A 16,209-nucleotide genomic window follows, 5' to 3' on the forward strand; every position below is an offset into this window, starting at 1 on the left:
TACCTTAGTGAAGTAATCGTTGTCATCAAATGAGATCTTGGCGGTTCCTGACTGGCGAATGCCTGATCCGTAATCTGGGGCTTCCTCATCACCTGAGAAACAAACAGGTAAAACAAAGATTTCTAGCTGCCATTATAGACAGACTGGAGGAATTACCAACATGTTATGCTTCACATGTATCACTTAGCAGGACGCAGCCTCCCGAACAGGCCCCGGGCCCAGCCACGCAGCCTCCCGAACAGGCCCCGGGCCCAGCCACGCAGCCTCCCGGACAGCTCCCGGGCCAGGCCACAAAGCCTCCCGGACAGCTCCCGGGCCCGGCCGCGCAGCCTCCCGGACAGCTCCCGGGCCCGGCCGCGCAGCCTCCCGGACAGCTCCCGGGCCCGGCCGCGCAGCCTCCCGGACAGCTCCCGGGCCCGGCCGCGCAGCCTCCTGGACAGCTCCTGACCCGGCCACGCAGCCTCCCGGACAGCTCCTGACCCAGCCGCGCAGCCTCCTAGCAGGACTACACAGGGTGTCTGGTGCACCATGGTGAGATAAGAACTTTAGATGGGAAATGATAATGCACTTACCAGCTATTGCCTGCACAGCGACACGCAGAAAGCCACGGACGTCTCCTTTCTCGCTCACTACGGCCACTCGATGGACCAGGGGCACCGGGAAAAGCAGGTTACTGAGGTAAACAAACGCTCTGCAACAGACACCGGGAGGAAGTGTTAGTAGACTGTACAGCGGGAATATATCCCCAAACCGTCCAATAAATCCCCGCCCCCCCAACTCCATTCAGACGGATGCTATGGGTGACTGGCGCCATAGAGGTTCCCAGACAGCAATGTACCCTACATGACAAAGAATACGCGAGTTAGTCAGAACCGTTCGCTATGGGACATCACCGACCCAAGACATTCTACTTAGCTTACACAAGTCAAAATAAAAAAACTAAATAATAAAAAAAAACATATGTAACAAAGCATAAATCATGAACATAATACAAGAAGCATAAAATAAGGTTAATAAGCCAGGTTCTAACATTACAAACATAAAATGAAATACAAAGAATTAGTAAAAAGCTGCAAAATAAAAACTATGGATTCTTTGGAGTTCCAGACCTCGGGTCTCGGTAGGAAGGGGCCCCGAGATACAGCGGGGGGACCGGCATTTCAGGTCAGGGGGTTACTTGCTACTAAATGGTTTTGCCTTTAAAATGAATTTCTGCTTTAAATGCCAAATATCGCCTGGACTCAGAGGCTATCCGTGTGCTCTAAAGTCTGAGTTTGGATAATTTGTCTAACTACCTAGCCAGGCACCAGCCTATGGCCACCCTGCTGTGCGGGGACAGAGATGAGCACACAGCCAATGATTCTGCCTATGTATGGAAATGATGTCATCCACACATCATCCATGCTACTCCCAGACATTAATTATCCTGAATGGGGGAATGTCCAACTGTGAGGATGCTATAATGGCTGCTACCCTGACAAGGGGTCTGCTCTACAGGTCTCATCATATTGTAATGATCTCATCTTCCACAGACTTTACATCATACGTGGATTCCCTATAAAATCCTAGTCAGGAAGCAAGGACACATAGAAAGGACAAATGTGGTACCCAACGACAGACTGTCAGTGGACGGGTGCAGCGGCCAATGGCAGTCGGTCAGAGGATGGGTGCGGTGGCCAATGGCAGCCCATCAGAGGACAGGTACAGAGGCCAATGGCAGCCCATCAGATTCTCATATCCATTAGGACATGAATGTTCCCTTTGCTACAGGACCCGTCTCCTATCAGTGGACGGGTGCAGCGGCCAACTGCTGCCCCTCAGGGGCGTGTGTGGTGGCCAATGGCAGTACATCAGGGGACAGGTAGGGTGGCCAATGGCAGTCCATCAGAGGATGGGTGCAGTGGCCAATGGCAGTCGGTCAGAGGATGGGTGCGGAGGCCAATGGCAGCCCATCAGAGGATAGGTACGGAGGCCAATGGCAGCCCATCAGTGGACGCATGTGGTGGCCAATGGCAGCCCATCAGAGGACTGGTACAGAGGCCAATGGCAGCCCATCAGAGGACAGGTACAGAGGCCAATGGCAGCCCATCAGAGGACAGGTACAGAGGCCAATGGCAGCCCATCAGAGGACAGGTACAGAGGCCAATGGCAGCCCATCAGAGGACAGGTACAGAGGCCAATGGCAGCCCATCAGAGGACAGGTACAGAGGCCAATGGCAGCCCATCAGAGGACAGGTACAGAGGCCAATGGCAGCCCATCAGAGGACAGGTACAGAGGCCAATGGCAGCCCATCAGAGGACAGGTACAGAGGCCAATGGCAGCCCATCAAAGGACAGGTACAGAGGCCAATGGCAGCCCATCAGATGATGGGTACAGAGGCCAATGGCAGCCCATCAGAGGACAGGTACAGAGGCCAATGGCAGCCCATCAGAGGACAGGTACAGAGGCCAATGGCAGCCCATCAGATGATGGGTACAGAGGCCAATGGCAGCCCATCAGAGGACAGGTACAGAGGCCAATGGCAGCCCATCAGAGGACAGGTACAGAGGCCAATGGCAGCCCATCAGATTGTCATATCCATTAGGACATGAATGTTCCCTTTGCTACAGGACCCGTCTCCTCTGCCATATTAGGCCAACCCTGCACGACTGAGGCAAATCAATGCTAGTATTTAAAATGTGCCAGTCGCAAAAACCAGATGGAGGCAGCCATATTGTGGGCGGATCCAAGAGTAGTTATATCAACTCACAACAAATAGTTTTTATTGAATTTATAGGTCACATAATCAGTGCTGTCTATATGGCATCCATTGCTACCCATAAGATGCCACCCCCATCCTGAGCGATGGGTCAACAGGGAGACATGGTAGGAGAGTGCCAAATAACACCTCTGAAGTAGCTCCACCTGCCGCCATGTTGGAGGAGCGGCAGTGAAGAACAGCGAGAAGCTCCCAACTCCTCCGCACCTGAGGAGAGGACCTTGTCACCTTCTCATGATGACCCAAAATGGCTGCCTCCGCTGTGAGGCTGCCCACTTCCATCCAGCAAACCCCTTAACCACAGCCAGGGACCAGAGGAAGGGAACGAGCTATTAGCAGCGAGGTTGGTGAGGTGATGGCAAAACAAAAAGTACACACCAAACACAAACCAATATATGCTTTGTTTTCTTGTCAAAAAGAAAAGTGAAATAATGAATGAAGATTGAACAAAGGGCCTGTCACACTCCCCGACGCACGGTCATTGCTAACTCTCCACATGCCACAAGAGACAGTCGGAACGACAAGCTCTCACCATCCCCCACCTGACAGTGAGGCTGGAAATAAGAGCATTCGGGTTGTGCCGCAAACTGTGATTTGTAATAATCGTTAAAGAGGAGGTGTAATGGAGATTGTACAGGCTGTGTTATTGGTCGGAGGAGTCACAATGAAGGAGGCCACATTGTGCAGTGTCACAGTTAGTCACTTGCCGCCATATAGAACATTGGTCCGATGAGTATAGATCAGATCAATTCTTATGAATATTTATGCAATGGATTTGTCAACTGTGTGCAGGGACCGCTAACGGTTTATACGTTTTTGGTCATAAAATTTGATTTAAAACTGAACATGGCCTTTCATCATGGAATGGCAACTGCAATATATTCTTATATATATATATATATATATATATATATATATATATATATATATATATATATATATTAATTGTTATTAGTATTATTACTATGATGATGTTGCAAAAAAAGTGTGTTCTCTTTATAAAATCCCCAGTCAGGGTTAGCAGTTATGTCATTACTGTGTGGCCTGGAATGGGAACTGAGCTCCACAAAACAGAGAAAGCCATTTTGTGAGCTGGCTTTTGTACCTGAGGCGTCAGTGATGTCAATGATTGCTTGTGACTTAGGCTGTATCCACTTTGTACTTGGGACACTTAAGTGGAAGCGCTAGACGCAGATGTTTGGCCGGATGACAATGTAAATGAAATATGGAGTCAGTGGCGAAGATGAAGACTGTGAGGTGTGTGTGTGTGTGTGTGTGTGTGTGTGTGTGTGGGGGGGGGGGGGTCTGCAATATTAAATTACGAGCTTGTAGCATATTAAAGAGGACTGTGTGCAGCCTCCAGGTGAACTACAGAGAACACGCGTGACCTGTACTGCCTCTCTCATGTGGAGCATACATGCTAATAACATGGGGTAACGGTAAGAGCTTGTCCTTCCGTGCCATCTCCTTGCACAACCTCACCAACCTTCCTACTAAAATGAACCATGGGGAGCGGTCATAAAACGGGTCATGCCCATCGCTGAAGAGCTGGGATCCTTCCTCATTGCCCACATCGGAACCTGTGTCGTCCACAAAGGGCTCATCGTCGAAGTCTTCCATCTGGTCCTGCTGTTCGTCTGCCAGCTCCGTGATGTCAGAATCCGCTGTTGAAAAGGTGGGGGATGGGGTGCGGTCTGCCAACCGCTCGTTCACGCAGCCGTGGAATATGGGAGAACTAGACATTGGTAACGGAAGAGTCGTTATCACAACCCAGGGGTACAGGACGGGGGTTAGGCAGTGTGTACCCCATAACGTCACCAGCAAAACAAAGCATAAATGAAACTAATGAGAGGCAAGCGAGACCAGGGGGGTGAGGGTCAGCTCGGCGGGCACAGAAATAAAAGGGGGCAAAGCCGAGCAGGGTGCGAATGCAAACCAAAATAAAATGCTGTTTCTCTGCGAAATAATACAATAACAACTGCAATAACACAAAGTCCTGGGAAACCAGAAAATGGCGCAGGCCTGGTTACAGGGCGGTTATCATTACAATACATGCGGCACTGCGCCACAAGGTAACACCTGCTGGAATACTTGAGCATGGAATGTAGCATGAAGCAAATCATCAGAGGCCATAATTACATCTTAGTACCACAGTAAGAGCGCCCATTGTCTGCTCCATAGAGGCGGCCATTTTGTGAGCTGAAGCAATATTCATGATGCAGCTTAGCAGCCCCCTATCAGCCACTGGAACCTCATGAGGGTGGTCATGTGCCAAGGTAATCACATGCCCATTTGTGATGAGGGTTCCCATGGTACTTTTGTTCACGTGGCCTTATCACATTCACCATAATCTGTGTTCAGATGAATGTTGATTTCCCAAGAAAATGGCCGTCCACCATGACAAGATATTGGCTACTTCAACAAAATGGCTGCCGCCGTTATGTGCAGGCTATGGGTGACCTTTACAATTGAAAACCTGATGGTAAAAAACTAGATTGGTCCGATCATAAAGAAATTCCAAAACACGGGCGGGCACACATTGGGTGGGGATAGCTGGGAGAGGACGTTGCCAGACATGGTGCTAAATAGGGCGCAGACAAGGGCTCTGCAGAAATGTGCTCACATGACAACAGGAATGTATTGTATACAACATTACTTATGTGCCTGCTGGAAGTGGTTGGCTATGGTGCCAGGCACCAGGGCAAGCCAGGGCTCTAGGCGCAGGCTAGGGTACAGGGGCACAAGGACAGGCTAGGGGGCAGGCAAGGGCACCGGGCTGACTTCAATGTACCCATGAATACACACTGGCTGGAGCCCCACGAAATGACGGAAATATTTAGTACTGATTCATTGCATTACTAATTACCACTTAATGAGACCATGTCATTACCATCATTTAGCATGTGGATATTAGCACAATGAATTACATGCCAACATAAAGCCTGGCATTAGTTCTAATACCCACTGGTGCCACGCACACAAGGCCACCAATCAGACTGTATGCAGTGATGGCACCGAGACGCATTACACGCATGGTACACCATACATGTAGCTGGAACACTGCTATGCGGACACTGAGCCTACCTGCCAACAAGCTTGAACCAGTGGAAACGGTCGTAGAAGGGGTCACCGCCATTTATCACGGAGTCCGCGTCATCTTGGACATTGGACGCCATTTCTCCTGCGCGGTCGTACATCTCTCTCATCTGTTCCAGCCGCAGTCTGGGGAAGGAGATACGATAGTTATAGACCGCTCATACAGTGCCAGGAAATCCCGCTATAGGCCGGGTCACTGTTGACAGCTACATATACACCTATAGGAAAGCAGGGACGCACCTGAGCTTCTCCAGTGACCAGTAATGGGTGGCTCCATTCTTCAGGTCCTGCACCTCAACAGCAACCACGGTGCGAGGGAACGGCTGGTCCTCCGGGATCTTCTCCGCATCAGGGGGAAGCAGCTCGGGAGGGAGGGGAGAGTACAGTGTGTCCGTCAGCAATACAAACTGGAACTGCACCTACAGGGGACAGATTACAGGTGTCAGCAGCACATACTGGTAGTGCACCTACAGGGGGGAGAGTACAGGTGTCAGCAGCACATACTGGTAGTGCACCTACAGTATGTGACAGAGTACAGGTGTCAGCAGCACATACTGGTAGTGCACCTACAGGGGACATAGTACAGGTGTCAGCAGCACATACTGGCAGTGCACCTACAGGGGACAGAGTACAGGTGTCAGCAGCACATACTGGCAGTGCACCTACAGGGGGGAGAGTACAGGTGTCAGCAGCACATACTAGTAGTGCACCTACAGGGGGGAGAGTACAGGCGTCAGCAGCACATACTGGTAGGGCACCTACAGGGGAGAGTACAGGTGTCAGCAGCACATACTTGTAGTGCACCTACAGGGGGGAGAGAACAGGTGTCAGCAGCACATACTGGTAGTGCACCTACAGGGGACAGAGTACAGGTGCCAGCAGCACATACTGGTAGTGCACCTACAGGGGACAGAGTACAGGTGTCAGCAGCACATACTGGTAGTGCACCTACAGGGGACAGAGTACAGGTGTCAGCAGCACATACTGGTAGTGCACCTACAGGGGACAGAGTACAGGTGTCAGCAGCACATACTGGTAGTGCACCTACAGGGGACAGAGTACAGGTGTCAGCAGCACATACTGGTAGTGCACCTACAGGGGACAGAGTACAGGTGTCAGCAGCACATACTGGTAGTGCACCTACAGGGGACAGAGTACAGGTGTCAGCAGCACATACTGGTAGTGCACCTACAGGGGACAGAGTACAGGTGTCAGCAGCACATACTGGTAGTGCACCTACGGGGGGGGGGGGGGAGAGTACAGGTGTCAGCAGCACATACTGGGACTGCACCTGCTGGCGGTAGGAGGAGGTATATTGAGGGTATGAGGACACGTCTGTATTGTGTAACAGTAGTGTGCCGCATCGCACAATCATACATGTGTGTATCCAGCATCAGTGGGATCTTCCCAGGGTTGGGCAGATGAGATGACTGTATGTATCATTAGAGAACACAGAACTCGCTGACCTTCTTCTTCAGCTCCACACTGATGGCGTTGGCCTCCTTCAGGTACACGGCATTTCCCCAGAGCAGGTCCCGCAATGATGTGAACTGATGATGCTTCCACTTCTTAAACGCCCACTGCGCCAGCTCAAACTCGTGCTGCGTCCAGGGAACTGATAGGAACAGCGGCGCTGAGTTATTATAGTCAGACACGAGAGGGAGAGGAGACTCCTCCATATTACAGACACTAGGACGTTCCTAACCCGCCATACCAATAACCTCGCCACAGAGACTAGCGGCGCTCCAATCCTGGCAATAATCCCCAGAGACCATGTGTCCAGTACCAAGGAGCCTTTTAATTCATCCACAACATGGTAAGGAGCTAGGTGGCACAGTGGTCAGCATTGCTGCCACACAACATTGTGGCTTTTGGTTTCTATCCCAAGTCTGTGTGATTATTATATGTTCTCACCACATCTGAGTGCTCCGGATTACGGCCTGTGATAGAGAGGGGGGTCCAGGGCTGCTAACTCCAGTAACATGAATTATCTGGGTAATATATTGTCACTATATAAATTATAATAATAAATAGCATGAGTCTCTGCTCAGCTCCAGATATTACCTTCCTCTTCCTCCTCATCCTCTTCCTCAGTGGTCTCAGCATTCAGTGACCGGGTCTCCACCTGCTTCTGAAGAGCCTGCAGCTTGCTTTCATAATCCTGAGGATGGAGAAGCAGGACGTATAGGAGAAACAGGAAAGGACATGTATATGTGACGCACAGGGTGGAGGCAGGACGTATAGGAGAGACAGGAAAGGACATGTATATGTGACGCACAGGGTGGAGGCAGGACGTATAGGAGAGACAGGAAAGGACATGTATATGTGACGCACAGGGTGGAGGCAGGACATATAGGAAAGACAGGAAAGGACTTGTATATGTGACGCACAGGGTGGAGGCAGGACGTATAGGAGAGACAGGAAAGGACATGTATATGTGACGCACAGGGTGGAGGCAGGACATATAGGAAAGACAGGAAAGGACTTGTATATGTGACGCACAGGGTTCAGGCAGGACGTATAGGAGAGACAGGAAAGGACATGTATATGTGACGCGCAGGGTGGAGGCAGGACGTATAGGAGAGACAGGAAAGGACATGTATATGTGACGCACAGGGTGGAGGCAGGACGTATAGGAGAGACAGGAAAGGACATTTATACGTGACGCACAGGGTGGAGGCAGGACGTATAGGAGAGACAGGAAAGGACATGTATATGTGACGCACAGGGTGGAGGCAGGACGTATAGGAGAGACAGGAAAGGACATGTATATGTGACGCACAGGGTGGAGGCAGGACATATAGGAAAGACAGGAAAGGACTTGTATATGTGACGCACAGGGTTCAGGCAGGAAGTATAGGAGAGACAGGAAAGGACATGTATATGTGACGCGCAGGGTGGAGGCAGGACGTATAGGACATGTATAAGTGACGCACAGGGTGGAGGCAGGACGTATAGGACATGTATGTGTGACACAGGGTGGAGGCAGGACGTATAGGACATGTATATGTGACGCACAGGGTGGAGGCAGGACGTATAGGACATGTATGTGTGACACAGGGTGGAGGCAGGACGTATAGGACATGTATAAGTGACGCACAGGGTGGAGGCAGGACGTATAGGACATGTATATGTGACGCACAGGGTGGAGGCAGGACGTATAGGACATGTATGTGTGACACAGGGTGGAGGCAGGACGTATAGGACATGTATAAGTGACGCACAGGGTGGAGGCAGGACGTACAGGACATGTATATGTGACGCACAGGGTGGAGACAGGACGTATAGGACATGTATAAGTGACGCACAGGGTGGAGGCAGGACGTACAGGACATGTATATGTGACACAAGGGTGGAGGCAGGACGTATAGGGCATGTATATGTGACGCACAGGGTGGTTGGAGGATGTATAGGACATGTATATGTGACACAAGGGTGGAGGCAGGACGTACAGGACATATATATGTGACGCACAGGGTGGAGGCAGGACGTACAGGACATGTATATGTGACAGGGTGGAAGCAGGACGTACAGGACATGTATATGTGACAGGGTGGAGGCAGGACGTGTGGGGCATGTATATGTGACAGGGTGGAGGCAGGACGTATAGGACATGCATATGTGACACACAGGGTGGAGGCAGGACGTATAGGGCATGTATATGTGACACACAGGGTGGAGGCAGGACGTGCAGGGCATGTATATGTGACACAAGGGTGGAGGCAGGACGTATAGGACATGTATATGTGATGCACAGGGTGGAGGCAGGACGTACAGGACATGTATATGTGACAGGGTGGAAGCAGGACGTATAGGACATGTATATGTGACAGGGTGGAGGCAGGACGTATAGGACATGTATATGTGATGCACAGGGTGGAGGCAGGACGTACAGGACATATATATGTGACAGGGTGGAAGCAGGACGTATAGGACATGTATATGTGACAGGGTGGAAGCAGGACGTACAGGATATGTATATGTGACAGGGTGGAGGCAGGACGTCTAGGACATGTATAAGTGACGCACAGGGTGGAGGCAGGACGTATAGGACATGCATATGTGACACACAGGGTGGAGGCAGGACGTATAGGGCATGTATATGTGACAGGGTGGAAGCAGGACGTACAAGACATGTATATGTGACAGGGTGGAAGCAGGACGTACAGGACATGTATATGTGACAGGGTGGAAGCAGGACGTACAAGACATGTATATGTGACAGGGTGGAGGCAGGACGTACAGGACATGTATATTTGACAGGGTGGAGGCAGGACGTACAAGACATGTATATGTGACAGGGTGGAAGCAGGACGTACAGGACATGTATATGTGACAGGGTGGAAGCAGGACGTACAAGACATGTATATGTGACAGGGTGGAGGCAGGACGTATAGGACATGTATATGTGACGCACAGGGTGGAGGCAGGACGTACAGGACATGTATATGTGACAGGGTGGAAGCAGGACGTACAAGACATGTATATGTGACAGGGTGGAAGCAGGACGTACAGGACATGTATATGTGACAGGGTGGAAGCAGGACGTACAAGACATGTATATGTGACAGGGTGGAGGCAGGACGTATAGGACATGTATATGTGACGCACAGGGTGGAGGCAGGACGTATAGGACATGTATATGTGACAGGGTGGAAGCAGGACGTACAAGACATGTATATGTGACAGGGTGGAGGCAGGACGTATAGGACATATATATGTGACGCACAGGGTGGAGGCAGGACGTATAGGACATGCATATGTGACACACAGGGTGGAGGCAGGACGTATAGGACATTTATACGTGACTCACAGGGTGGAGGCAGGACGTGTGGGGCATGTATATGTGACGCACAGGGTGGAGGCAGGACGTGTGGGGCATGTATATGTGACGCACAGGGTGGAGGCAGGACGTATAGGACATGTATATGTGACGCACAGGGTGGAGGCAGGACGTATAGGACATGTATATGTGATGCACAGGGTGGAGGCAGGACGTATAGGACATGCATATGTGACACACAGGGTGGAGGCAGGACGTATAGGACATTTATACGTGACTCACAGGGTGGAGGCAGGACGTGTGGGGCATGTATATGTGACGCACAGGGTGGAGGCAGGACGTGTGGGACATGTATATGTGACGCACAGGGTGGAGGCAGGACGTATAGGACATGTATATGTGACGCACAGGGTGGAGGCAGGACGTATAGGACATGTATATGTGATGCACAGGGTGGAGGCAGGACGTATAGGACATGCATATGTGACACACAGGGTGGAGGCAGGACGTATAGGACATTTATACGTGACTCACAGGGTGGAGGCAGGACGTGTGGGGCATGTATATGTGACGCACAGGGTGGAGGCAGGACGTGTGGGACATGTATATGTGACGCACAGGGTGGAGGCAGGACGTATAGGACATGTATATGTGACGCACAGGGTGGAGGCAGGACGTATAGGACATGTATATGTGATGCACAGGGTGGAGGCAGGACGTATAGGACATGCATATGTGACACACAGGGTGGAGGCAGGACGTATAGGACATTTATACGTGACTCACAGGGTGGAGGCAGGACGTGTGGGGCATGTATATGTGACGCACAGGGTGGAGGCAGGACGTGTGGGACATGTATATGTGACGCACAGGGTGGAGGCAGGACGTATAGGACATGTATATGTGACGCACAGGGTGGAGGCAGGACGTATAGGACATGTATATGTGATGCACAGGGTGGAGGCAGGACGTATAGGACATGCATATGTGACACACAGGGTGGAGGCAGGACGTATAGGACATTTATACGTGACTCACAGGGTGGAGGCAGGACGTGTGGGGCATGTATATGTGACGCACAGGGTGGAGGCAGGACGTGTGGGACATGTATATGTGACGCACAGGGTGGAGGCAGGACGTATAGGACATGTATATGTGACGCACAGGGTGGAGGCAGGACGTATAGGACATGTATATGTGATGCACAGGGTGGAGGCAGGACGTGTGGGACATGTATATGTGACGCACAGGGTGGAGGCAGGACGTATAGGACATGTATATGTGACGCACAGGGTGGAGGCAGGACGTATAGGACATGTATATGGGGTAGTTGGGACATCTGATTACAGAATAACTAATGAATATAAATATATAGGGAAATAATGACCTTCTGTGAGCAAATCCCTATCCATACAGGGAGAAGGTAATCTGCGCCCATTGCATATACAGCGGCAGCATACTGTACATCATGTGGGCAGACAGAAGCTGGGGGGGAGATGGGGGGGCAGACAGAAGCTGGAAATCTATGGAGTAAATGAAACCAGCGCTTCTCCCCACTGGTAACTACCACATACACATTGCTCTCAACAAGCCGTGGTGGCTGAAATATGCATATAGGCCTCAGAAAAATGTCTGTCGTCCTATACAACCCAACCTGAAAGGAATGATCCAGAGTGACCCGACCAGGAGAGTAATACTACAATACAGAGTGACCCGACCAGGAGAGTAATACTACAATACAGAGTGACCCGACCAGGAGAGTAATACTACAGTACAGAGTGACCCGACCAGGAGAGTAATACTACAGTACAGAGTGACCCGACCAGGAGAGTAATCCTACAGTACAGAGTGACCCGACCAGGAGAGTAATACTACAGTACAGAGTGACCCGACCAGGAGAGTAATACTACAGTACAGAGTGACCCGACCAGGAGAGTAATACTACAGTACAGAGTGACCCGACCAGGAGAGTAATACTACAATACAGAGTGACCCGACCAGGAGAGTAATACTACAGTACAGAGTGACCCGACCAGGAGAGTAATACTACAATACAGAGTGACCCGACCAGGAGAGTAATACTACAGTACAGAGTGACCCGACCAGGAGAGTAATACTACAATACAGAGTGACCCGACCAGGAGAGTAATACTACAGTACAGAGTGACCCGACCAGGAGAGTAATCCTACAGTACAGAGTGACCCGACCAGGAGAGTAATCCTACAGTACAGAGTGACCCGACCAGGAGAGTAATACTACAATACAGAGTGACCCGACCAGGAGAGTAATCCTACAGTACAGAGTGACCCGACCAGGAGAGTAATACTACAGTACAGAGTGACCCGACCAGGAGAGTAATCCTACAGTACAGAGTGACCCGACCAGGAGAGTAATCCTACAGTACAGAGTGACCCGACCAGGAGAGTAATCCTACAGTACAGAGTGACCCGACCAGGAGAGTAATCCTACAGTACAGAGTGACCCGACCAGGAGAGTAATACTACAGTACAGAGTGACCCGACCAGGAGAGTAATCCTACAGTACAGAGTGACCCGACCAGGAGAGTAATCCTACAGTACAGAGTGACCCGACCAGGAGAGTAATACTACAGTACAGAGTGACCCGACCAGGAGAGTAATACTACAGTACCGAGTGACCCGACCAGGAGAGTAATCCTACAGTACAGAGTGACCCGACCAGGAGAGTAATACTACAGTACCGAGTGACCCGACCAGGAGAGTAATACTACAGTACCGAGTGACCCGACCAGGAGAGTAATCCTACAGTACAGAGTGACCCGACCAGGAGAGTAATCCTACAGTACAGAGTGACCCGACCAGGAGAGTAATACTACAGTACAGAGTGACCCGACCAGGAGAGTAATCCTACAGTACAGAGTGACCCGACCAGGAGAGTAATCCTACAGTACAGAGTGACCCGACCAGGAGAGTAATCCTACAGTACAGAGTGACCCGACCAGGAGAGTAATACTACAGTACAGAGTGACCCGACCAGGAGAGTAATACTACAGTATAGAGTGACCCGACCAGGAGAGTAATCCTACAGTACAGAGTGACCCGACCAGGAGAGTAATCCTACAGTACAGAGTGACCCGACCAGGAGAGTAATACTACAGTACCGAGTGACCCGACCAGGAGAGTAATACTACAGTACAGAGTGACCCGACCAGGAGAGTAATACTACAGTACAGAGTGACCCGACCAGGAGAGTAATACTACAGTACAGAGTGACCCGACCAGGAGAGTAATACTACAGTACAGAGTGACCCGACCAGGAGAGTAATCCTACAGTACAGAGTGACCCGACCAGGAGAGTAATACTACAATACAGAGTGACCCGACCAGGAGAGTAATACTACAGTACCGAGTGACCCGACCAGGAGAGTAATACTACAGTACAGAGTGACCCGACCAGGAGAGTAATACTACAGTACAGAGTGACCCGACCAGGAGAGTAATACTACAGTACAGAGTGACCCGACCAGGAGAGTAATCCTACAGTACAGAGTGACCCGACCAGGAGAGTAATACTACAGTACAGAGTGACCCGACCAGGAGAGTAATACTACAGTATAGAGTGACCCGACCAGGAGAGTAATCCTACAGTACAGAGTGACCCGACCAGGAGAGTAATCCTACAGTACAGAGTGACCCGACCAGGAGAGTAATACTACAGTACCGAGTGACCCGACCAGGAGAGTAATACTACAGTACAGAGTGACCCGACCAGGAGAGTAATACTACAGTACAGAGTGACCCGACCAGGAGAGTAATACTACAGTACAGAGTGACCCGACCAGGAGAGTAATACTACAGTACAGAGTGACCCGACCAGGAGAGTAATCCTACAGTACAGAGTGACCCGACCAGGAGAGTAATACTACAATACAGAGTGACCCGACCAGGAGAGTAATACTACAGTACCGAGTGACCCGACCAGGAGAGTAATACTACAGTACAGAGTGACCCGACCAGGAGAGTAATACTACAGTACAGAGTGACCCGACCAGGAGAGTAATACTACAGTACAGAGTGACCCGACCAGGAGAGTAATCCTACAGTACAGAGTGACCCGACCAGGAGAGTAATACTACAGTACAGAGTGACCCGACCAGGAGAGTAATACTACAGTACAGAGTGACCCGACCAGGAGAGTAATACTACAGTACCAAGTGACCCTCTCTGCATCCGACCATGACAGAGGCCGATATCAGGGGGAACCCGGCCTGGACATACAGTCAGTGCTATATCCCATGATCCGTATACAGGATCACTGCTCTGCGTCAGCATTCTCACATGGGGGAGATGGGGATCGCCCGGCATCAGCCCATAATACCTGTGCTATGTACCATAGACGTAGCCGCGGTGTGTATAACGGAGACAGGTGCCAGAATAGGACCATGGTCCCACCACTGCCCCAGTAACAATACCCATGGGACAGCCCTCGTACAGACCTGCGCTCGGTGGAACATGGCCCTAATTCCTGCATAGGGCGTAATAATGAGGCTGACCAATGGCAGCTTTCACTGACGGATTACTGGGTCTTCACAGGCCTTAGGCTGGGTACACCCCAGGGTGACCGGCAATCGGGTACTAGTTGGGCTGATTACATTTCACCCTATGTCACATTGCCAGTACACACTAAGCGTTCCAGCATTGCGTTCCGGCCATCATTATATCCGTACATCACGCAACCCGCAGGAACGCACAGTCATGGGTACACAATGGGGGTTATTCTGATCGCTTTGCACGGGGCACCGATGTTATGCGCATATGCAGGGAGCGAGCAGGCACCGCGAACTACATGTTTGCCATACCAGGGTGGAAGGTGGCGGGTGGGCAAAGCCCATGAGAATGCCCAGCATTTCATGGGTGCTCCCATGGTAATCACCTGGTGAAGCAGGTGGGGGGGAGTGGGGTGGGCAGCTGAAGTGGGCATAGAGGTGTCGCTGATCTGCGAGTGCTGGAGAACATCATGTCGACCATCGAATAATTTATCCCCCGCACCCAAGGCTGCGAATGGATGATTATGTAAATCATCAGGGCGCATGAGTGGTGGGGCGCGCGGCCGGCACTGCGGACAGCATTTAGACCAGAATCAGACCCACAGCCTCACCATGTGGGATATAATGTTACATCGCTGCCCAGACACAGAACTGATTGACGTTATTCCCACAATAAATGTCCCTATAACAAATATCTCTAAACATTAAAGGTTTGTTATTGCGCTACGACTTCTACGGGACCATAGGCGCGGGGACGTACGGGACCATAGGCGCGGGGACGTACGGGACCATAGGCGCGGGGACGTACGGGACCATAGGCGCGGGGGCGTACGGGACCATAGGCGCGGGGGCGTACGGGACCATAGGCGTGGGAGCGTACGGGACCATAGGCGAGGGAGCGTACGGGACCATAGGCGAGGGAGCGTACGGGACCATAGGCGAGGGAGCGTACGGGACCATAGGCGAGGGAGCGTACGGGACCATAGGCGCGGGAGCATACGGGACCATAGGCGCGGGACGTAGAGGATGATAGGCGTGGGACGTA

General features: G+C 51.2%; 1 protein-coding gene across 11 annotated transcripts in view; it reads right to left on the reverse strand.

The window, feature by feature from the left end:
• Positions 1-16,209, reverse strand: part of KIF1B (kinesin family member 1B) — a 144,337-nt gene that overhangs the window by 17,730 nt on the left and 110,398 nt on the right. For 6 of the 11 annotated variants that reach the window (XM_083163479.1, XM_083163478.1, XM_083163483.1 and 3 more), the window contains 7 exons: positions 7,920-8,016; positions 7,322-7,470; positions 6,096-6,274; positions 5,844-5,981; positions 4,246-4,494; positions 573-691; positions 4-92 (listed from right to left, as the gene is read on the reverse strand). In XM_083163479.1, coding sequence (XP_083019605.1) covers positions 4-92; positions 573-691; positions 4,246-4,494; positions 5,844-5,981; positions 6,096-6,274; positions 7,322-7,470; positions 7,920-8,016 — 1,020 coding nt within the window. The remainder of the gene's footprint in view (positions 1-3; positions 93-572; positions 692-4,245; positions 4,495-5,843; positions 5,982-6,095; positions 6,275-7,321; positions 7,471-7,919; positions 8,017-16,209) is intronic. The other 5 variants (XM_083163481.1, XM_083163480.1, XM_083163484.1 and 2 more) reach the window with 1 other exon arrangement.

The sequence above is a fragment of the Crinia signifera genome, chromosome 19, assembly GCF_055691185.1.
Source record: "Crinia signifera chromosome 19, ASM5569118v1, whole genome shotgun sequence".
Taxonomy (NCBI): domain Eukaryota; kingdom Metazoa; phylum Chordata; class Amphibia; order Anura; family Myobatrachidae; genus Crinia; species Crinia signifera.